This window comes from Plasmodium sp. gorilla clade G2 (assembly GCF_900097015.1).
Source record: "Plasmodium sp. gorilla clade G2 genome assembly, chromosome: 2".
Classification (NCBI taxonomy): domain Eukaryota; phylum Apicomplexa; class Aconoidasida; order Haemosporida; family Plasmodiidae; genus Plasmodium; species Plasmodium adleri (nom. inval.).
The window spans coordinates 405,001-431,203 of NC_041694.1; the positions used below are offsets into that span (position 1 = coordinate 405,001).

Sequence of the window (26,203 nt, forward strand, 5' to 3'; positions counted from 1 at the left end):
GCAATAATAAATAAATATAATATAATATAATAAATATATCTTTCCTTTTTGTGTAAAAAAATAATTTCATTTATAAATATATATCCATTACTTATTGTATGTATATAACGAAGATTTTTGGAATGTTTAATTTTTTTGTTATTAAATATTTTATTTATTTATTTATTTTTTTTTTTGGCATCTAATAAAATATATATATATATATATATATATATACATATATTACATATATATATATATATATAGTATTTCGTGTCAAAGTAAGAAAAAAAGTGATCTTTTTATAACCATCCTTGATTTGAAGAAAAATAAATGTACATAAAAAAATATATGCATTGAATAAATTACTGGCATATAAAATGTTACATATATAATATTATACATATATTATATTGTATTCAGAATGTTCAAAAAAAAAAAAAAAAAAAATTTAGTTCACATATATATATATATATATATATATATATTTTATATAATGAATATTTATAATTAGGAAATACTACCTTCATATTTTTATAAATGAATATTTAAAAAAAAAAAAAAAAATTATATATATATAAAATATATATATTATATATATCATATATATTATATATATATATATATTTCCAGTAGTTCTTTTTTTTATAATATCTCTTATTTTAAAATTAGTTTTAAATATTAATATTACTGTTCACATTTAATAAAACATATAATAAATACATATATAATAGAATATATATATATTATATTATTTCCTTTTTTTGATAATTATATATATTAAGATCTATTTTTTTTTTTTTCTTTTAATATGTAAAAGAATATTATATTATATATATAATATAATATATAATATACAATATTATGTACATTTTTTTTTTTTATACCTTTTTTTTTTTTTTTTTTTTTTTTTTAATTTTTATATTTCCAATTTTAAACTTTAAAGAATGATTAATATATAAAAATGTAAGAATGTATGAAATATAAAAATTCTTTTATTTGCCTTTTTTTTTTTTTTTTTCTTTTCTTTTTTTATTCTTTTTTTTTTTTTTTTCCCCTTCTTTCCTTTCTTTTTTTTTTTTTTTTTTTTTTTTTTCCTTTTTTTTTTTTTTTTTTTTTTTTTTCCCTTCTTTTTTTTTTATTTTTTTTGGCTTTTTTTTTTTTTTTTAATCTTATTTTTCTTTCTTTCTTTTATTTCCTGTATTTTATTTTATTATATTTTATTTTATTTTATTTCCTTTTTAAGAATCCCAGAACGCATTATCCATATATGTGTATATTATACTTTACAAAATGAATACACATAAAAATAATGAACGTTTTGATGAATATTCTTTGAATAATAATTCAAATTTGAATGCATACCTAAACATGTCAAATGAGGCTCAAAATAATTTTTTAGTAAATAGAAGGAATGATATGAATTATGAAATGTATAATTCTATTAATTCTGGACACATGTCTAATATAAATAATAATACAAATAATTTACAAGATGCTTATATAAATAAAGAATTACATTATATGAACAGTGATAAAATAAATATAGCGAAAAATCATCAGAATGTTCATATGGCAACATATAATAATATGGATAAAAAGAACTTAAATAATAATATGATACCATTAAATAATAATATTAATATGATGACAGATGATCAAAACTATTTTTATCATTCAACTGTAAATAATAAAATGAATAATACAATGAAGGAAAATAATTTTAATAATAATATGAATCCTGTAAATAATACTTTTTATAATAACCCTGATAATAACTTCCTTAATATTACAAGAAATGATAACGAACAAGGTTTATATGTAAATAATAATATCATCAACAATTTTAACAACCAAAGTGTAGATAAAAATATTAATAATAATAATAATGCAAACAAAAACGTAGAATCTATAAATAAATTCAATCATTTATACAACATGCAAAACATGCATCCTTTCATTCCAAATATGACTAATGGAAAAAATGGGAACCTGGAAAACAATGCAAACTTATCCAATAATGTAAATAGTGTAAGTACTATAAGTGAATTGCATAATTTTAATTATGTGAATAATATGGACATGAATAGTATGAGCATGAATAATATGGACATGAATAATATGAATAATATGAATAGTATGAACATGAATAGTATGAGCATGAATAATATGAATAATATGGACATGAATAGTATGAGCATGAATAATATGAATAATATGAATAATATGGACATGAATAATATAAACATGAATAATATGAACATGAATAATATGAACATGAATAATATGGACATGAATACTATGAACATGAATAATATAAACATGAATAATATAAACATGAATAATATAAACATGAATAATATAAACGTGAATAACATGGATATGAATAATATGAAAAATCTAGCTAATTTTAATAATGCATATCAATATAACAGTATTCCTCAATTTAATAGTTCATCACGTTTTAATAATATAACTCAGGTTAATAATGGGATATCTCACAACGTTAATCATGTGTCGAATTTTAATAATACAGCTCATTTGGATAATTCAAATAATATGAATAGATTAAGTGTAGTCAATAATGTAGGTGACATTAATTCTTTGCATGATCCATTGAATGAAATGCATGTATTAAATAAAAACGTAAATATGCAGAACGAGAACCATTTTAATGGTATGAATGATGAGATGAAAAATTATAACAATGTACAGCGCATTAATAGTATATCACATATTCCTTATATGAATAATCTGAAAAATTATAATGAGAATACGAGTGTAATGAAAGGCAAGGGAAGTACGAATAGAAAAAAAAGTAATAACGTAAAAATTAATAACAATGCTGGAAGTGTTAATGCGCGAGCGATATCTGAAAATAATCAAATGGCTGCACATAGTAATGTTCCGATGGGAAACATTGATAAGGTGATTAAACATGATCGTTTGGATAATGATCTGAAAAATATGAATAATATGAATAATATGAATAATATGAATAATATGAATAATATGAACAATGTGAATGGTATGAATAATATGAACAATGTGAATGGTATGAATAATACAAGTATTTTAAATAATAATAATAAGAAAATTACGAAAAGAGGAAGGGCCAAGAAAAATAGTACCATTAATATAAATAATATTAATAAAATGAATAATACGAATAACAAGAGTAGTGTGATCAATATGAATAATATGAATAATATGAATAATATTAATAATATCAATAATATTAATAATATGAACAATATCAATAATATCAATAATATGAATAATATGAACAATGTGAATAATATGAACAATGTGAATAATATGTTTAATGTAAACCCCCAAATGAATATCATGGGTTTAATGAAAGATATGAATAACAATAAACTTATGAATAATTATGTTAATGATAATAATATAATGAATATTGAAGGTAGCATGAATGAGAATTATAATTTTGAGGGTACATTAAATAATAAAAACATTTCCAATAATAATAATATAAATGATAAGAGTGGTTGTTTAAATACATTGAATAAAAGTAAAAGTAGTTCGTATATAAAATCTAATAGAAATCTTACAATACCAGTTAATATGTATATGAATAATACAAACATGCATAATTCAAAAGCTTATGTAAACTATGAAAATCAAAATTGGATGGCACAACAAGCTTGTAATAATAAAAATATCTTATTAAATGAAGGTCCAAGGCATGATAATAATAATAATAATATTAATAACAATAATAATAACAATAATAACAATAATAACAATAATAACAATAATAACAATAATAACAATAATAACAATAACAATAATAATAATGATCATAACAATAATAATAATAATCACAGTATTATTAATAATAATATTGTTCAGGGTATACATCGTGGAAGTGTAATAAATAACCAGAATTTAGACGATCTATCTTATAACCCTAATGATATTTTTCTTGAAAAAAATACACTTACGAATTATAATGAAATGTTAGGATCTGCATATAATAATATGTATGATAAAAATGTTATAAAGGGTAATATGAATCTTATCGGCAAGCATAGTAATTATGATTTAATGAAGAATGGTCATATGATAAATGGATATAAATTAAATATGCAAGAAATTCAAAAGGGTATGAATGAAGTGGGGAAAAAAAGAGCACCTCGTAGGAGAGCTAAAACTATTAATTTAAAAAGTATAAACCGTTTTGATACTGTTTCTTTAGGTTTGAAGGGAAATCCTAATATGGATAATACGATCAATATGAATAATATGAATAATACGATCAATATGAATAATATGAATAATGTGAATAATATGAATAATATGAATAATATGAATAATGTGAATAATATGGTCAATATGAATAATGTGAATCATATGAATCATATGAATAATGTAAACCATATAGATAATAATATGGTTCATAATTTGAACCATATGGTTAGCAACTTGAATTATATGGATAATAATACAAACCATATGAATAATAACATTAACAATGCAGGTAATAATTTGAATGGTGAATTTTCCAAGCGAATTTCATATAACCATTCAAAGAGTAGTGAAAATATAAAAGAGATGATGCAACCTCATAATGAAGCAAATGATATATCAGGAAATAATATAAGTGATAGTAATAATATTACTCTAAATAAAAACATTGTAGAAATGATTTTAAGAAATAACAAACCCAGCATAGATAAAAATATGAATGATAATGTCAATAGATCATATACTAGCTTCTTAATGAATATTGGATCTTCCTTTTTAAAGAAAAAAAAAACATCAGAAATTAAAAATGGGGGAAATAATATCGAAAATAATAAAGGTACAGTAATTATGAACAATCAGGTAGAAGAGAAAGGGAAAAGTGAAAATAAGAGCATGTTGGAGATAAAAAAAGAGGAACAAATAAAAAATGTAGTATATAATAATAATAATATTAATAATGAAAAAGATCAAAATGGGGATCAACTTCAAAATACAGATCATAAGCAAGACCAGCTTCAAGATCAAAATAAAAATCATGGTCAAATTCAAGATCAAAATCAAGACAATAAGATAGAACAACTTCAAAATAAAGAAAATAAGCTAGAACAACTTCAAAATCAAGATAATAAGATAGAACAACTTCAAAATCAAGATAATAAGATAGAACAACTTCAAAGTCAAGATAATAAGATAGAACAACTTCAACTTCAGAATCAAGAAAATAAGATAGAACAACTTCAGAATCAAGAAAATAAGATAGAACAACTTCAAATTCAAGATAATATGCTAGATCAACTTCATAATCAAAATCAAGGTCAAATTCAAGGTCAAAATCAAGGTCAAATTCAAGGTCAAAATCAAGATCAAAATCAAGATCAAAATCAAGGTCAAATTCAAGGTCAAAATCAAGATCAAAATCAAGATCAAAATCAAGATCATAAGATAGAACAACTTCAAATTCAAGATAATAAGATAGAACAACTTCAAAATCAAGATCAAAATCAAGGTCAAAATCAAGATCAAAATCAAGATCATAAGATAGAACAACTTCAAAATCAAGATAATAATATAGAACAACTTCAAATTCAAGATAATAAGATAGAACAACTTCAAATTCAAGAAAATAAGATAGAACAACTTCAAATTCAAGAAAATAAGATAGAACAACTTCAAATTCAAGAAAATAAGATAGAACAACTTCAAATTCAAGAAAATAAGATAGAACAACTTCAAATTCAAGAAAATAAGATAGAACAACTTCAAACCCACGATCAATATCAATATCAAAATCAAAACCACCATCAATATCAATATCAATTTCAACACCAATGTCAATACCCATATCAATACCAGGTCCAGGGAGTAGGGGAAGCAATAAATAATAAAGAAATAGAAGAAAACATAAACAAATTAAATGACGAATCAGATGAAAATAATAATTTGGAAAATATGGATGAAGAAGAAATAACCAACAAATCAGTAATAAGCAATACAATGAATATGTTAGAACTGAAAAATGAAAATAATAATGAGATGATGATTAACAATATAAAAAAAGAAGAAGAAATATCTGCACAAATAATGGAACCAGCAAAAAAAAGGGGAAGGAAAAAAGGAAGTAAAATGATCCACAAAAATATTACGAATGAACATATTTTATCTCAGTTAAAAGAACCAAAGAGAAAAGGAAGAAAACGTAAAACATGGATACAACAATTAGATAATTATAATAAACTTGAAGATAATAAATTAAAAGAATATACAAATAATATAGACATAAGAGATGATAATAAAGCAAATACCCCCAATGGAGATGTAACAACAAATGATGTAACTACATTATGTTGTAATAAAAGAGCAAAATATGAAATCATTAATCCAAATAGTATTCGAAATATGTTTACTTTATTAAGAAATAAATTAAGTAATTTAAATGTAAAAAATACAATGAATAGCCATTCAGAAATAAATATGTTAATTAATAATTTTTTATATATCTTAAAAGTAATGAATAAACATAAACAAATGTTAGAAAATATATATACCATCAATTTTACAAATATTGATGATATATGTGTCAGAAATTATTTAGAAAAACATTTCCCTCTTATAAAAGGATATAGAAATAAATATGAAATTACTGATGATCATTTTGCTCAAGGAAACGCTGATCGTCGCCTGTCCAAGGAGATTAATTGTTTAAGTGAAAATGGGGATATTGCTTTAAATGAGAACTATGAACAAAACGAAGAAAATGAAAATAATCAAAATAATGAAAATTATCAAAATAATGAAAATAATCAAAATAATGAAAATTATCAAAATTATCAAAATAATGATATGTCACCAAATAACATCCCTCTTATTCATAAAAATGTAAAGGATGAAGACAATTTTGAAACAGTTTTTTTAAAAACACGTAGTTCTTTTAGTAGTGTAGATAGTAATATTATTCATATTGATAATATACAAAATTTTAAACTTTCCAATTCTTCAGAAAATAAATTAAACCAATTTGAAAATAAAAATGTATTATTATCCAATGATGTTTTATGTGAAACCAAAAAAGAAATTGAGCAAAGTTGCATGAACAGTCAGGAAAAAGAAGAAAATTACCTGCACTAGCAAGGAAATAATTTAATATATATATATATATAAATATATATATATATATGTGTGTGTGTGGTAAAAGAAAAGCAAAATGAGTAGAAATAAAATGTTGATGTACATGAAGTGATATAATATATATTTTAAGAAATATATATAAATACTTCTTCATAATAATATAATAATGAAGAAAATAGTAGTATGTAACTATATAATATAAATTAAATATAAAAATATAGTGAAACATTTACAAAGATAATAATTATAATTGTTCATATCAAAAGGGTTTCTTTTTGGACATGACACAAATATAAAAATATATATATATATATATATATATATAGTGTCTTTATTTTTAACAAGTTTAATATTTTAAATTACCTTTATGCTATAATTTATTTAGAAAATGTTTTACAAACAAAAAAATAATAAATTTTATATCTTAAGTATCACTTTTGCGTGTACACACTTTTTTAACCTCCTTATATATATGTGTACCGAATATATGATATATTTCAATTTTTAAATGATTTTTATATAAACTTTATATTATATATATATATATATATATATATATATATATAATATTTTAAAATAATAAAAGGACAAAAAAAATAAAATAAAATAAAATAAAATAAAAAAAAAAATAAAATAAAATAAAAGAAAAGAAAAAAAAATAAAATACATTTTAATTTTTAGTATCATAATCCATATTTACATGTATAGTTTTTATTTTAAAAAAAAAATTGTATATTTTAATTTTTTTTTTCAAAATAACATTTTTTAAAGCCTTTTTCTTTATATATATATATATATATATATATATATATATATTAAAAATTAACTTTAAAAAGAAAAAAAAAAACCTCCATAATATAATTTTTTATAAAACAAATATATACAAATAAATATATATATATATATATATATATATATATGTTTGTACATATATTCTTTAACTTTTTTAAAGAAACCGTTTTTTCTTTTTTTATTCCAAAATTATTGTTGCACCTAGTTGTTCAAAACTTTTTTTCATTTCTTCGGCTTTTTCGGAAGGTACATCTAAAAAAAAAAATAAAAAAATAAAAAAATAAAAAAATAAAAAATTGTATATTATATATATATATATATATATATATATATATATATGTAAAATATAAATATTTGGACGTACTCTTTTGTATGTAGAAGGGAGCACTTTCTACCATATCCTTTGCTTCCTTTAATCCTACGTTAGTAATTTTTCTAATTTCTTTAATCGTATTAATTTTATTTTTTACGTCAAATTTTTCTAGTTTTACATTGAATGTACTTTTCGTATTTTTTTTGTCTTCATTTTTTTTTTTTTCTGATTTTTCTTCTTTACTATCAAGTATAGAATCAGTAGTACATGTAGTATGATCATTTACAACATTAGGATTTAAATTCATCGCATTTTGTGCAGTAGATGGTGGGAACATATTTTGATTAGCACCAAAAAAATTAGATGGATGAGGAAAAGGATTTCTATTTATAAAAAAGGAATTATTAAATTTTTGATTTCCTTCTAATTTTTCTTGACATAAATCACATAAATCAGCTGCTTCTATTAAAGTTAAATTTAAAATTTCATCTACAAGTTTTAATACTTTTTTAGATGGTTTTCTTTTTTTATTCACATTCTCATCTGTTGATTCATCATGTTCTTTATTATTAGAATCTTTTATTTTATCAAATACATCAAAAATACTACTACTAACATATTTTTTTAAGACTAAATTATTTCTTATTTTATTATAAAGAAAATGAGTATGTCCATTTTTTATATTTTTATTAAAAATATTATTACTGCTGAAATATCTTCTTAAAAGTATTTTATTTCTTTTCATATTGTATTATACTATATTGTATTATATTTGTATTTCTTTTTTAAAACAACAAAAAGGAATATATATAAAACATGTATCATCAAATGTATACATATTATAAATAAATAAATTAATAAATATATATATATATGTATGTATAATAAATTATTCCATCTTTTTATACAGAAAAAAAAAATATATTATATATATATATATATATATAATATGTTATTTTATATATATATCATTACTGAGAATAAAATGATATTATATTTCATTATCTACATTTAAAAAGTTTTATTCTAAAAATTTATTAATTAAAATTTTTTTCATTCCTAAAAAAATGCAACACCAAAAAAAAAAAATAAATAATAATATTAAGATAATTAAGAAAATTAAGAAAATATAAAAAATATATAAAAAAAATAGGAAATTTTTTTTTTTTAAATGTGTATTTTTTTTTTAATATATATATTAAAATATATATATATATTATATATATACATTATATATTAATATAATATTTTATATACTTATCTGTTATAAATTCAAGATCTATATAATATATATATATATTATATATAATATATATTTTTTTTTTATGCCTTTTTTATAAATAGGTATTGTATAGCTTATTTTAGCTAGGTTTAATTATAAAAAGAAAAAAAAAATATATATATATATAAAATATAATAAAATATAATATTGTATAGTATATATTATTTATTTAGTAATAATATTTATGATATATATATAAATAATATATTATAATATTATTAATATGACCGGTGTAAAATTATATATATAAAAAAAATATATATATATATATATATAATATATTTATATATATATGTACATTTTTTTTTTTTTTTTTTTTTTTTCTTTCTAAGAAATCTAAAATATTTTTTCTTTCTTTCTTTCCTTCTGCATTTTTTCTTTTAAACGAAATATTTAAAATAATAATATAAATAGAAAAATTTAATAATAGTAATAATATAAAATAATATTTAAAAACATAAAATAAATCTAAGTTTATTATTTACATAAATATATATATAATAATATTTATTCTTTGTTTTTGTAAGAAAAGAACAAAAAAAAAAAAAAAAAAAAAAAAATCCTAATATATATATATATTTATATATATGAGAATTTTTATTATATTTTAATAATAAAAATATAATATATAAAAGAATTTATATATTTAGTTATTTTTGTATTTTCAAAATGTAAAGTTATAATATTATATATAAATATATCTATATAAATATATAAATATTCATATTCAAATAATATAATAATAATATATATATATATATATTATATTATATATATATATATACTTATTATTTATTTATTTTATTTTACCATATTAATATTTTTATCGTAGTTCAAAATGTAATTTATTTCTGAAAAAAAAAAAAAAGAGAAGATTTATAAAAAAAAAGTAATAAGTGATTATCTTTTTTTTTTTTTTTTTTTTGTTTTTTTTTTTTGCCTAATAATTTTTTATAATCCATAAGTATTATATAAAATATTATAGGACTTTTCTTTTCCATTTATAAAATTTTGCCTCTAAGCCCATAAAAAAAAATATATATATATATATATACATATATATATTTATAATATATTTATTTATTTGAATTATTTTTTTATTTCTTTTTCTTATCGTTTGAATAATATGGAAGACCACGATGCTAATGTAGAACAATGGAAAATAAAAAGATTAATAAAGAAGCTTGAGAATGCCAAAGGGTACTATAAATATAAACATAAAATAAAAGAGAACTTATATATATATATATAATATATGTGATGATATAATATGTGTTTATTTCAATATTTCTTAGCACAAGAACATATTTAAACTACACATTATATATATATATATATATATATATATAACATTTTATTTATTTATTTTTTTTTTTTTGTTGTGTATATTTCACGCTTTATAGAAATGGAACCAGTATGATTAGCTTAATAATTAAAAACAAAGATGAAGTTTCAAGAATTAACAAAATGCTTGCTGATGAACTGGGAACTGCTTCAAATATAAAAAGCAGAGTTAACAGACTTAGTGTTTTGTCTGCTATTACATCAACCCAGCAAAGTAAATAAAAATGAAATATATAAATTGAATACATCCAAATATTTATATATATATATATATATATATATATATATATATATATGTAGATGTTATTTTATTTAAAAGAAATGTGTGCAAAATATGTATATTTTTTTTCTGAACATGTCATAAAATTTGTCCCTTTTTTTTTTTTTTTTTTTTTTTTTTTTCTTTTTTATGCCTGAACAAGTCATGTTATATAGCCAAATCATAACATCATATAATATATATATATATATATATATATATATATATATATATATTTATTTATTTATTTATTTTTTTAGAGCTAAAGCTATATAACAAGACACCACCAAAAGGTCTAGTTGTTTATTGTGGAACAGTGATCACTGAAGATGGAAAGGAAAAGAAGATGTCCATTGATTTTGAACCATTCAGGCCAATAAATACGAGTTTATATTTATGTGACAATAAGTTTCACGTAGAGGCTTTAAAAGAATTATTGGAAAGTGATGACAAGTTTGGATTTATAATAGTAGATGGTAATGGTGCATTATTTGGAACAATACAAGGGAACACAAGAGAAGTGATTAGAAGATTTACTGTTGATTTACCAAAAAAGCATGGAAGAGGAGGTCAAAGTGCTTTACGTTTTGCTCGTTTAAGATTAGAAAAAAGACATAACTATGTAAGAAAAGTAGCTGAAGTTGCAACATCTGTATTTATAACAAATGATAAAGTGAATGTGACAGGAATTGTATTAGCAGGAAGTGCTGATTTTAAAAATGATTTATTAAATAGTGATATGTTTGATCAAAGATTATTTGCAAAAGTTATAAAGATTGTTGATATATCTTATGGTGGAGATAATGGGTTTAACCAAGCTATTGAATTAAGTTCTGAAGCTTTACAGAATGTAAAATTTATTCAAGAGAAAAAATTAATTGGTAAATTTTTTGAAGAAATAGCTCAAGATACGGGTAAAGTTGTATATGGTATTGATGATACTTTAAAGGCATTAGAAATTGGAGCAGTAGAATTGTTAATTTTATATGAAGGTTTAGATATTATTCGATTAACTACAAAAAATCCTGTAACGAATCAAACCAAAACTTTGCATATATCACCATGTGATGAAAAACAAGAATCATTATATAAAGAAAATAATGTAGAATTAGAAGTAGTAGAAAAAATTTCTTTAACTGATTGGGTTATTGGGAATTATAAAAAATATGGAGCTTCCTTAGATTTTGTAACAAACAAATCACAAGAAGGTGCACAATTTCAAAAAGGTTTTGGAGGTTTTGGTGGAATGCTAAGATATAAAATTGATTTAAATCTTTACGATGAGGATGTCGAAAGTGACGTAGAATTGTTTTAAAAAAAAAAAAAAAAAAATATACATATATATATAAATATATATATATTATATATATTTATGTATTTATATTTGTACGAAATATACAATATGTTGACATAATGATTTCAATGAAATTATAATTTATAATTTATAAGTTATAATATTTTTTTTATAAAATTATACCTTTTTTTATAGGTATATATTTTCTATTTGAATTATATATTATCATTATAATTGTTTTTTTTTTTTTTTTTTTTTTTTTTTATATTATCATATAATTGTTTATTTAAAATATATAAATATTTATTTACAATATAATATATTTCTATCTTTTTTTTTATTACCTTATTTTTTGTTATATATATATATATATATATATATATATATTATATATATATTTTTTTTTTTCTTAAAAATGAAATGAACATATTTAAAAAAAATAAAAAACAATGAAATGTAAAAGTTTTAACAAAGAATAAAATATATATATATATATAATATATAATATATATAATATATATTTTTTTTTTTTTTTTTTTTATATATAAATATTTTGATGACAATTGTTTATATTTTTAAAGTTTCTAATGGACATATTATCTGGTGGTGTTTACTTTTTATGAACATTGACAACATAATTATATATGAGGGTACATTTTTTTTTTAGATTATTTGTACATATATTTGATGGTAATAAGGTTGCATTAATATGTATTAGATAAGAAAAAATATTACTTACAAGTATTTGTTTTAAGCATGAATCTTCGTCTGAATTTTTAAACTTATCTAAAACAAATGCTCCTAAGAATGCACTTCTTTCTAAAATTTCTTTTAATATATTATAATAAGTTTTTAATGATATAAATTCTGGTAAGAAATTAAATAAGTAATCATTTTTATAAATTCTTTGAGTATTTATATATTCATCAATAGATTTATTATATTGAATAATTTCTCCAGGATATGCTGATTCTTCACTACGGGTATTACTATCACTCAGATAATAAGCAAAACTGGTTTTACCTGCACCTCTAGTATACTGTATTTTTTCTTTTTTCTTTTCTTTTTCGCTATTTAAAATATCAAGGCAAATTGGGACATATGAATTATTATCACTTGCTTTTATCTGTAAAAATAAAATAAATAATATATTATATATATATTATATATATATTATATATATTTATATATATATTATATATATATTTATATATATATTTATATATATATATATGTATATTTTTTTTTACTGTTCTTATTAGGGTTGTATTTTTTTTTCCAAAATGCTCAATTATATTTGTAACCAGTCTAGTTGATTTGAGTATTAAAATATAAAGATGAATAATAAAATGGGAATTTTTAAAATAAGGATTTTGAATTAGATTTAATAATATTGTGTTATAATTAAGAATAGATTTATAACATATATATAATACTCTTTGTGTAAATAATGTAAGTTCATTTTTTGTTGATTTTTTTTTATTTTTTTTATCTTGATTATTAGGTATATTTTTTGATGCATTAATTTCATAAGGACTATATGGATATATAATAACTTCTTTTTCATAAATAAATTTTTCTAATATTCTATTTATATAAAATAAATGATGCTCAACTCTTTTATCCATCAAAGATATTAAGAAATTATTTATATTATATATATTACAATAATATGATATTTTTGTTAACAGTTCAACATATAGATAAGATTCTTCAAATATAGCTAAACAATTAATTTTTTCAATTTTTAAAAATATAAAATTTATACGATCTGATAATTTACCTACAACATTTAAAATTGATTCTAAGAAATATTCTATTTCATTAGGAATAATTTCATTTTTCTTTCTTTTTTCTTTTCTTTTTTTATTTGAAGATGTATATGCATTATTTAAATGCTTATCATCATCACAACTACTGTTGTTATGACTATTATCTTTAGAACTCTCTTCATAATTATTATGCTCATGGAAATTATAATTTGTATTAACATAGTCATCACTACTATAATTATTATCTTGAACGATATCTTCTTCATCATGAATACGATAAACTTTATAAGTTCCTTTATATTTATGAGAATTATTATTATGATCATTATTTGTAGTTGTATTTGTATCATTACTTCTTAAAAAATTATTACTATTGTTAATATCCATATTATTATCTCTAATTTTATGTTCATTCGAAGTATTTGATTCTTTCATATTTTTTCTATAGTATGGATTTTCATGAACCCTACTGGTTGCAATTTTCATTGATTCCATGAAGGTGTGGTCGTTATAAAAATCTAAATTTTTGGTTACATGATGGTATGGATTTTCTGATATGAAGGAGGAATAAAATACATGTCCCATATTATTCATATTTTCAATACTTTCAATACTTTCATTACTTTTAATATCTTCAATATTTTCATTGTTGTGATAATTTGTTTGCTTAAAATTTTTTACAAATATATATAATAGCTTTATTATAAAGACAATTAATGAACAGAATATTATATGTTCTTTATTTCGAATATACTGATTATTATTTAATTGATATATAGAAGTGAAATTTTTATTTTTATCAAATAATGAATGATATATACAAGGTATATATATAAGTTTGTTTAAAATTTTTTTCTTCATAATATATATACATATTTGTTTATTTAATGTTATAAATGTTAATGTATTAATATAGAAATAATAATATTCTTTATCATCTAGAAAATTATTTATTTTATTTAATTGATCATAAATTCGATTTCCAATAATATTATATATATGCTCATTTACTATATCTAATAATATATCATTATTATATTCTTTTTTTCTTAAATATGTAAAATAAAAATTATAAAATAATTCATATATTGTATTAATTCTATTGTATAAAAAATATAATAATAAATGTTCAATAAATGATGACTTCTCCATATTTTCATTATGTTTCATATGTCTTAAATGACAATCATAGCATTCCTTCAAAATTTCTTTTAATGTATTTAAATATATAATTACAAATTTGTTATTTAAAGGATACATATTATTATATGTATCTTTTATATTTATTTGATTATTATATTTTTCTTTATATAAAGAAGATACATTCTTTTCATCATCTTCATTTTTATTACTGTATTGATAATAATATCTTTTGTCTACTTGCATATTCTTATTAATACTAGATATATCACAAAAACTTAGGAAATAATTATTATATATTTGCATAAAAACATAAAACAATTCTAACATATTCACAAAAATATTAATATTAAAATGATGTGTTGAATATAAATGTTTATGAACAGCATGTGGTATATGTAACATATTATAATGTTTTAAAAAATAAATATAGCTATGATAAAATTTAAAATAATGTAAATGTATAGTGATACATCTAAGAAATAATGACAAAAAGATAGGCATATTATATAAATACTTATTCTTTTTTATTGATTTTTTTAAATAATAACGTTTAATAATTAATTTGTTCTTTTTCTTAGTATTTAAAGTATCATCTGTTATATTTATATATGAATATAAAATATTATCAATTTTCTTATTAATATTTAAAGAAGAACTATTATTTATTTTATTTTTATTTTTTAATATTATTTTATTTATATAATTTTCTATATATCTATTCTTTCCTATCAAATAATATTTACACATCTCTTTATGTGACATATTATGTAATGTATGAAATACAATATTTTCATTATTTTTCCTTCCATTAGATATAAAAAAATTATCACCATATAAATTACAATAAAACATAGCATAATTAGAATGACTGTCTATATATTCTTTATCATTTTTATTATTTCTCATATTATTTTTTGAACATTTTATATTGTTATTATTCATTTCTGTTTTAGGTTCAAATGAATCATTTATATTCTTTTTGTTTTTATCATTATTTATATCACTTATATAATAATTATCCTTATCATAATCTCTTTTATTTACAAATAAAAATAAATTCACAAGAATATTTATTATTAATACATAATAGTAAGTATTTTTATTTATATTATCAGCTGTATTCAAAAATGTTATCATTAATTCATATATAAAAAAAAGGAAAGGGATATTTCTTTTTATATGATGTTTCTTTAAAAATTCTTTTTCTTCTTTTATATAATTTGCATTTTCTAATAATTCTTTATGTTTAAGTATTATTATAAATTTATAAAACAATAACAATAATCTATATTTCGCATCATATAAACTTTGAGTTAGATTTATATATTTCATGCACTTTACTTCATTTTTAAAGTTATTTGAATAAAATGACTTATATGACTCATCCTCTGTAAAAGTAATATTATTATTATTATGATGATGTGTTGTTTTATGATTATTTCTTTTTCCTTTTTCTTTTTCTTTATCATTTAGGAAAATATATTTTTTTTTTTTTTTTTTTTCTTTATTCCTCTTTGTATTCTTTTCCATATGTATTTCATATATATCTTTTATAAAACTATTATTATTATTATTATTAAAATCATTTATGTCATCATAATGAGATATATTATTATATTTATTATAAATAATGTTATATTGTTTATCATAATTTATATTTAATAACAGACATTCCTTTTTCATTTGGTTATTTATTTGAATATATTTCTTTTCATTGTTAGAAAAAAAAGAAGAACCCAAATTTATAGAATCTATGGGATCATAATTGCATGCATTTTGTTCATCAGAATTTATAAAAGATTCTGGGAAAATAGAATCTATATTTTTCCATATACTAGTATCTATTTTTTTTTGAATGATTTCATCAGTTTTATAATTCTCATTATTATAATTTTCATTATTATTATGATTATTATTATATGAATATTTTTTCTTATCACTTAAATGAAATGAATCATAATTCGATATAAAATTATGAAGATAATTTTTATTTGTATTTAAATGATTAATATTATTTGCCTTATTCATTTTGTTTAAATGATCATTTGTTATGATATGATTATTTTGTATACAATCCATATATATACTATTATAATTCATATGTTTATCATGATCAGAAATTTGTAATGTAAATATTTTTTTTTTTCCGTTGAATATATCATTTATATAAGAATTTTCTTGATAATTATTATTTATAAAATTCATATTATAAATATAATTCTTAACATCAAATAAATAATTTTTTTCTCCATACATTTTTTCCGATTGTGTATCAAACATTCTAGAACAAATATAATCATCATCTAATAATTCGATTTTTTTTTGTAGAATATTTTTTATAGAAATGTAATCATTATATTCATAAAAGTTGTTTGTATTATATATATTATTATTATTATTATTATTATTATTACCTTTCATATTTATATTATTATAATTTATGAATTTCCTTTTTGTTTTGTATTTGTAAGTATTATCTAGATTATTATATTCATTTATATTAAGAATATATTTGTAATATATATTTTTTCTTCTTAATAATTGTAACATATTATTAATAATATCATCATCATCTATATAAGAAATATATTTATTCATATATATAAATTTATTTTTACATAATAAATATTTTAAATTTTTATAATGATCTTTTTTGTTTTTATGTAAATATATATATTTTTGTAGAATATTATTTAAATTATCATAATTAATATTAAAAAATATATTACTTATATTTCTATCATAACAAATATTTATAATTATAGGATATATTTTTGTTTCATTTATATAAATTCCTTTAATTATTAATTCAAATATTTCACTGGCTATACTTAAATTATATAAATAATAATATATTTCTTTTTTAAAATCTTTATTATAATTTAAAAAATAACTTTTATAATTTAATTCATTCTGTATGTCTTCTTCAAGATTATATGATTGAATTTTATTTTTTTTTAAACAATTTATTGAATTAACATGTAATTTATTTATAACATTATAAAATATACATTCTATAATACCCCACAATCGTGATTTTCTATGTTCATCAATAATTTTGGAATTACTACTATGACTATTACAATTACTATTATTTTTATTATTATCATTTTTATCATTTTTATCATTTTTATTATTTGCTTCTTCTTTTTGTTTCTGTTGATGGTTGTCATGCTTCTTTGTCTTATCGTCAGTTGTATTATTTTTTTCATCTTCATTTGTAACATGTTCATCATTTATTATATCATCAAAAAATATATTAAAATATATAGAGTTTAAAAAATGAAGACATAAATTCAATATTTTTATTTTATTAAAATATATATTCCAAGCCATACCACTACACGAATAATAATTAACATCAGCTATATAATGTTCTATAATATATATAAGTAGATCAAATATATATTTATAAATATTTAGAGATATTAAATCATTTTGTTTAATAAAAAAAAATAAAAATCTTAAAAGCTCATAACATTTATTACTATTATATTCTGATAAATCTAAAAATTGATAAGAATTTATATTATCATTTATATTTATTAGTTTTATAAAATGATAAAATATTAATTGTATAAAAAGCTTTATAACACTCTCTAAAGGTAAATATCCATTGTTATATTTGCATATAAAATATATATTATTAAAATTATTTATTTTAAAAAATGTATTTAAACTATCATATAAAGAACAACTATTTTTATAATCTTGTAAAATAAATGAAAGAAGAGATAAACTTAAATTCTCTCTCGTCTCATTTTCTCCTTTTTTTTTTTTCATGTATAAAATATCGTTATTTAAGGATCTGCTCACACTATTATTCTGCAAAAAAAAAAAAAATATATATATATAAAAAAAATATATATATAAATATAAAATATATATATATACATATATTTATTTTTATTTTTATTTTTATTTATTTATATTATCTATATACTAACCCCTTCAACCATGTTATAAGAATGCTTAGGAAATAGACTCAACATAAAATTAGATGTATCAAAAAGAGAAAATATTTGATTTGATATATTTGTTGCTATATCATGTACTTCTTTAATAAAATAAAAATTGGAATATATATTTAAAATTGTTGTATACATATAAATAATTTTATTGACAATTTGTTTATATAATTTTGAATATCCTTTATTTTTTTTATGTGTGTTCATTATAAAACAGTTTAATAAATCAGGATCATATTTTTTGCTATAATATAAAAAATTATAATCATTTATTATGCTATTGAATATGGAATAATAGAATGAACATTCTTGTGAATGGTATGTAAGTATGCTTATAAGATCATTTCTTTCTATATTTCTTTCTATATTTTTATCATTTATTATGTTCATATTTTCTTCCTTATTATGTCTTTCTTTCTTTCCATTCATGCATTCTTTCCTTTTATAATTTATAAAAAGAAAATCACTCAAGAAAAATATATAATTATTTTGAAATATAATTTTTAACACATTTTGTGTGTAGAAAAAAAACTGAACAAAAATAATATTATTTTTTATTATATTATTATAAGAATATAAAATTAGTTCATTTTCTTCATTATTTTTAGTATATTTATTATTATGATTATTTTTTATATCTGTAATTTTATTAAAAAATGGTTCCATTTTTTGGTTATCCTCCTTTATTAATCTCTTATCAATATAAATACTTGAAGACATGCTATTATTGTTTAAAATAATATTTTCTTCTTCATTTATAATATTATTAAACATATAATAGTTATTATCATATGATTCTGGTGGTGATCTTTTTTTTATTGTCAAATGATCTTTATTATTATTATTATTTTGTAGAATATAATTTGGATAATCTACCATAAAATTATTATTATTATTCTTATTATTATTATTATTGTAAAAATGTTTGAAGAAATTATTTTGATTCTGTTCATTCATATTATTATCAATATTATATATATAATCTTTTTGTAATAACATTATATCTGTTAAATAATTCAAAGTATAATGATTATTCATAAGTTGTTCAGATGTTGTTGGTGGTGATATTTGAAATATATTCATTCTTTTTTTTGTATATATATCATTATTATCTTTAATTAAACTATTATGATTTATAATAATATTTTTCATAATTTTATTAAAGCCATTTGTATTCATAATAGAATGATGTATATTATCTTCATTCATCTTGTTATATGATTCTGAGTTCATAAAAGGTATGGTCTCATTTAATTCTCCTCCATAACTTTTTATAATTTTATTATAAATGTTATTATAATAATTCACACCTTCATTATAATTATCATCATAATTATAACTATCATTATAACTATCACTATAATTATCACTATAATTTGCATCACCTTCATGGTGGTGTCTACTCATCTGAATTCCTTTCATTATATTATACTCATAAAAAACTTGCTTTACTCTCTCCATGTTTACATATTTGACAACATCAATCATATCATTTGTTATAGATATACACATATTCATCATATACAATTTTGATACATTAAAAACAAATGATGAAGATGAAAATACATCTACAAATATTTTATTAATATATTTTGAAAAAATAGAAAAAAAGAAATTCTCGAAATTATAATTCTTTTTATTATATATTTGAATATTATAAAAAAAATGATAATAAATTTGTAAAAAATAATTTTTTAAATATTTATAAAAAGATATAAAAAATAATTTTACTAACTTTTTTATATTAATATTTTTTTCTCTATTAAATATATTATCACAATTTTTAAAAGTCCAAACAACCCATTTCTTAATTAAAATATTAATACTATCTAATATTAATTTTATATCATTTTCAAATGCTTTATAAATATTAAATAAAAAATATGAATTACTTTTCTTTTTAATAATTCTTTTAAATATTTTTAAAATTGAACTAGTACATAAATAAATTTTCTTCTTCTTTTCTTCTTCATAAATTTTTAATAAATCATCAATCAAAATTAATAAATTTTTATTATTATTAATATCCCATATATCTATTAAACTTATTAAAAATATATCATCAAAACTTATATCTTCTAAAACATAATTTATATTATAACTTTTTTCAAAATTTGTCATATGGACATTAAAATAATTTACAACAACACCGAATTTATTACAATCATTATCTTGATTGTTGTTGTTATAATTATAAGGATCGACATCATCACAGCTACTACTATTACTATTACTTGTATTATTACTATTATTATTGTCACTTATATTAATTATATCGTTTTCATATGACATTTTTGATGATTCATATTGAGATGAAGAATATGAATCACTAGAATCAGACGATTTTGACTTTTCTTCTTCTTGTGATGATAAAAATATATTCCTATCTTTACATTTATTATTATTATTATTATTATTATTATTATCATTGTTATCATTATTTTCATTGTTTGTATATCTATCAACATTTAATTTTTGCATACGCTTCTTTGATATACCCTCCAATTTGTGATTCTTTCTATTAGATTCATTCAAATTAATTTTTCTAACATCATTAAGTAAAAAAAATATTTTTAAAAAGGATATATCAATTCTAAAGTTTTCTTTTATATCTATATTTTCTTTTGTGTATTTAAAATCTAACAAATTATTATATTTATCATCATTCATATTAGAAAATACATTTCGATTTTGTCTTCTTTCCATATAATTTTCATCATCTTCATTATCTACATCACGATATAAATTACTAACACTATTATCATTCATGGTATTATTATTATTTGAATGTTCCTCTTCTTTATTTCTATAATGCTGCTTAGATTTTAAACTCTTTTTTTTATTTACCATACGTTTTTCATTCATATTTATTTGATCATTTTCTAGATATGAAAATAATTGAAATATATATGCATTCAATTTATTAATATTTTTTTTTTTCAACAAAAAAGATAAACATCGTATTATCATAACTTTAAATCTTGAGAATTCTTGAACTTTTAAAGAAAAATAAAATAAATATGTAAATAAACTAATAAATGTATTCTTTATATCATATGGTATTTTAAAATAATAATTTAATTTTATTTCTATAAGAATATGAAAACATTTATTTATTTGTAAGATATTACAAAAAAATTTAACGATATTTTCAAAAAATATAAATATATTATCATTATCATCATCACAATATAATATATCACCATCATTATTATTGTCATTGTGGTTATCATTATTACTGTCATTATTATTGTCATTATTATTATCATTATTATTGTCATTTTTATTGTCATTTTTATTATATCCCTTTTTTTCAGTCCCATTTTTATTTTTGACATATTTTTTTCCTACAATATTTTTTTTCATATAATTATATTTAAAGTAAGTATCCATATTGTTATAAAAATATTTACAAAAATAATCTAATAGAATATAATAATATTCTATATAAGTTATATATATGGTATCTTTATTTATATTTTTTTTTCTTAATATATATATTATTTTATAATATAATGTATCTTCTAATATAACCATATTTGTATTTATATTTACATTTATATTTACATTTGTATTATTATTTTCATTCTTTGTTATATGTCCTTCTTGTTTTGATATTCTTTCAATAATTTTTGTCACTTCATTGAAATTTATTAAATTAGAATTCGAACCTATTAATGTTTTTAATATTCTATATATTGATAATAAATTATGATTAAATATTATTAACGTTTGTATAGATGCCTTACTTATTTTATCATAAAAAAAATCTAATAATAATCTATTTACATTGTATAAAATAACTGGATGTAATATGTTATTATCAATAAAATTCTTTTCTTTTCTTTTTTTTGTTTTTTTTCCATATTTATCATGTTTATCATGTTTATCATATTTTTTCTTGTGTTTATTTATAATATCATATATATTATTAATGTTATCATTTTTTTTCTTATTACCATATATATTATTTTCGTCAATATAAAATTTTAAATAATCAAATGAAAAAAAGAGAGAAGATATTTCTAATAAAATATTTTTACTTTCTACAGATATGAATGGACATAAACATTTTTTTTTTTCTTTATAATTTGTTATAATTTCAGTTTCTTTATAATGATAATTATATAAAAAATATTTCAAAGAATATATATCATATTGATAATAATCATTTTTAAGATATTCAAGACAAGTATTAATATTCTTATATTCTTTTTTTATATCATGAGTATATAATAGAAAATTTTGTTTTTTAAAAAGTAATATACATACATTTAAAAAAAGATTCTTATTAATATTTTTTCTAAAAAATTCTTTTTGTTGAATATTTTTTTTCATATTCTGAACAAGTGAAAGATTTATATTTATTACATCTAAATTTGTGTTACATCTATTTGAATCTATTAACTTATTTTCTACATATGATAAATCTAAACTATGTTCATCATTTCTATCACCTTTATTATGATCGTTTGTAGTATTGGGTGTTTGAAAAAAACTACTACCATCATTATTAAGATTATCACAACGGTTATTCCTACTATTACTATTATTATTACTATTATTATTACTATTATTATTACTATTACTATTATTATTATCATTTTCATTATCAATATGATTCACACTTTTAATATCACCATTTTTATTGTTCCTATCACTAATATCAAATGCCACATTACTTTTATAGAATCTTTCTTTGTCATTTCTAGAGTGAGGTGTTCTATAACCAGAACTGTCAATTAAAGTGCTATGAAAATCCAAGGGCTGAACTGAATGTATATATAATGAGTTTTCTAATATTTGAATCAATATTCTTTTATAAACAAAATTATCATTTATAAAAATAAAATTTTTTAAAATATCTAGAAAATATGGTAAAGATCCAGATAACATTTTTATATTGTGTTCATAATGATTAGGATTATCATTTGTATTATTATTATTATTATTTTTTTTAAAGAAAAAAAATAATTTAAATAAATTAATAGATAAATAACAATTAATATATTTATGAATATCTTCATAAGTTATTATATTACATATAGAACATATAAAAAAAATTATAGAATATTCTTTTTGTTGCAATGTATTTGTAATTATATCTTCATTTATATATGTATTTGATATACTTAAATTAGGAAATGTAAAAAATATATTTAAATATGATTTTATATTACTGTGAGATAAAATATTTAATCTTAATTGTAAATAAAAAAATATATTAATACAATATATTTGTATATTTAAAAATAATAATATATATTTATATATCCATACTATATTTTCAATATCTATATTTTTTAATAAATCAAAATAATTATTTGTATCTTTATATGTATCATAATATATTTGAATTAAATCATGAATATTAAATCTTTTTTCTATTATAGAAAATAAATCATATAATAAATTTTCTTCATATGAAAACTCTTCTACTTTATAATTAGTATAAAAATAAAATACTTCACATCTTTTTAATACATATAATATATTTTTAAATATATAAAAATATTCATCACAATATAGTAAATGTAACTTATCCATATTTAAAACATCTCTATTCTTTTTTATTCTTTCTATTAATTTTATATCATCCTCACAATTATATTTCTCACCACCAACATTAATATTATTATTATTATGATGATGATGATTATTATGTGGGCTCATATCATTCATTATATCTCTATGACTACATGATTTCATAATATCTACTTCCTCATATTCTAAATCTGAAAAATATATTTTTAAACAATGAAATATTAACTCCTTTGAAAAACCAAAAAAATAAGATGTTGAATTATTAAAACTTAAATATTCATTTATATATTTTTGTATCCTTAATGATATTATCTCATCTTCAAAACTACTTTTATTTGATGGACATAAATAACTCAAGATATTCATATATCTTGTTTCAAAAATGATTTTTAATTCTTCTTCATATCCATAATAAGTTCCTTCTGATAGCAGCTCATAAACTTTTTTGTTTGATATATATTCCTTAGTCATATTGAAACTTCAAAAAGGAATGAATATAATAAATAAAAATAAAATAAAAAATAAAATAAAATAAAATATATAAATATTATAATATTTTTATACACATTAATTAATTACTTTTTTCTTCTTTTTTTTTTATAACATTATATATATATATAAATATATATATATATTTAATTTTATTTTTTTATCTAGATATTAAATATATATAAATATATAAATATAAAAATATATTACTATAAATATGTTCCATATTCATTATTTCAAAAGAACATATTCCTGACCATGTCATTAATTTTTATTTATAAAAAATAAAAAAAATATATATATATATAATATTATATATGTTGCTTGTTTATATTTAATGAGAATAAAAAAAAAAAATGATGAAAAGAGAAAAATATATATAAAATAAATCACTATAAATAAAAATATAAATAATATATAATAATATATATTGTTAATTATATATGTATATTTAGAAGTTCCGTTTAAAAATATATATTATAAAAAAAAAAAAAAAAAAAAAAAAAAGTAGCTTCTTTAAATAGGCGGTTCTTTAATAATACAATATAATATATATATATATATATATTAATTATTATATAGTCCTTATATATTTATAAAAAAAAAAAAAAAAAAGTACATATAAATACATACATATATATATATATTATATATATATAATATTTATTTATTTATTTATTAGGTGTTCTTATTACTTAAGAAAAAATATATATATATATATTTTTATTTTTAATACTATTGACAAATAAATAAATTATACTTATAAATATACATTCATTATTTTTATATTTAAAAAAAAAAAAATATATATATATATATATAATATATATATAAGTATAATATACATCATTATAATGATAAAACAGTAAAGCAATCCTTTGTTTAATTTATTATTATTATTATTATTA

The 26,203-nt window shown here is 18.0% G+C and overlaps 4 protein-coding genes across 4 annotated transcripts; 2 read left to right on the forward strand and 2 right to left on the reverse strand.

Moving 5' to 3' along the window:
• Positions 1 to 1,272: 1,272 nt before the first annotated feature.
• On the forward strand, positions 1,273 to 7,095 carry PADL01_0210900 (conserved Plasmodium protein, unknown function; the record flags this gene model as incomplete). Its single annotated transcript, XM_028682059.1, has 1 exon — positions 1,273 to 7,095. One exon carries the CDS (start codon positions 1,273 to 1,275, stop codon positions 7,093 to 7,095), a length of 5,823 nt encoding a protein of 1,940 aa, XP_028536350.1.
• A 970-nt stretch (positions 7,096 to 8,065) lies between these two features.
• PADL01_0211000 (mitochondrial ribosomal protein L12 precursor, putative) lies at positions 8,066 to 8,945 on the reverse strand (the record flags this gene model as incomplete). Its single annotated transcript, XM_028682070.1, has 2 exons — positions 8,066 to 8,139; positions 8,252 to 8,945. The coding sequence occupies 2 exons, from the start codon at positions 8,943 to 8,945 to the stop codon at positions 8,066 to 8,068; spliced, it is 768 nt and encodes a 255-aa protein (XP_028536351.1).
• Positions 8,946 to 10,608: 1,663 nt separating this feature from the next.
• Positions 10,609 to 12,400, forward strand: PADL01_0211100 (peptide chain release factor subunit 1, putative; the record flags this gene model as incomplete). The annotated part of the gene is made up of 3 exons (XM_028682081.1): positions 10,609 to 10,682; positions 10,886 to 11,040; positions 11,346 to 12,400. The coding sequence occupies 3 exons, from the start codon at positions 10,609 to 10,611 to the stop codon at positions 12,398 to 12,400; spliced, it is 1,284 nt and encodes a 427-aa protein (XP_028536352.1).
• A 589-nt stretch (positions 12,401 to 12,989) lies between these two features.
• Positions 12,990 to 25,277, reverse strand: PADL01_0211200 (conserved Plasmodium membrane protein, unknown function; the record flags this gene model as incomplete). The annotated part of the gene is made up of 3 exons (XM_028682092.1): positions 12,990 to 13,505; positions 13,630 to 19,119; positions 19,242 to 25,277. The coding sequence occupies 3 exons, from the start codon at positions 25,275 to 25,277 to the stop codon at positions 12,990 to 12,992; spliced, it is 12,042 nt and encodes a 4,013-aa protein (XP_028536353.1).
• Positions 25,278 to 26,203: the final 926 nt, after the last annotated feature.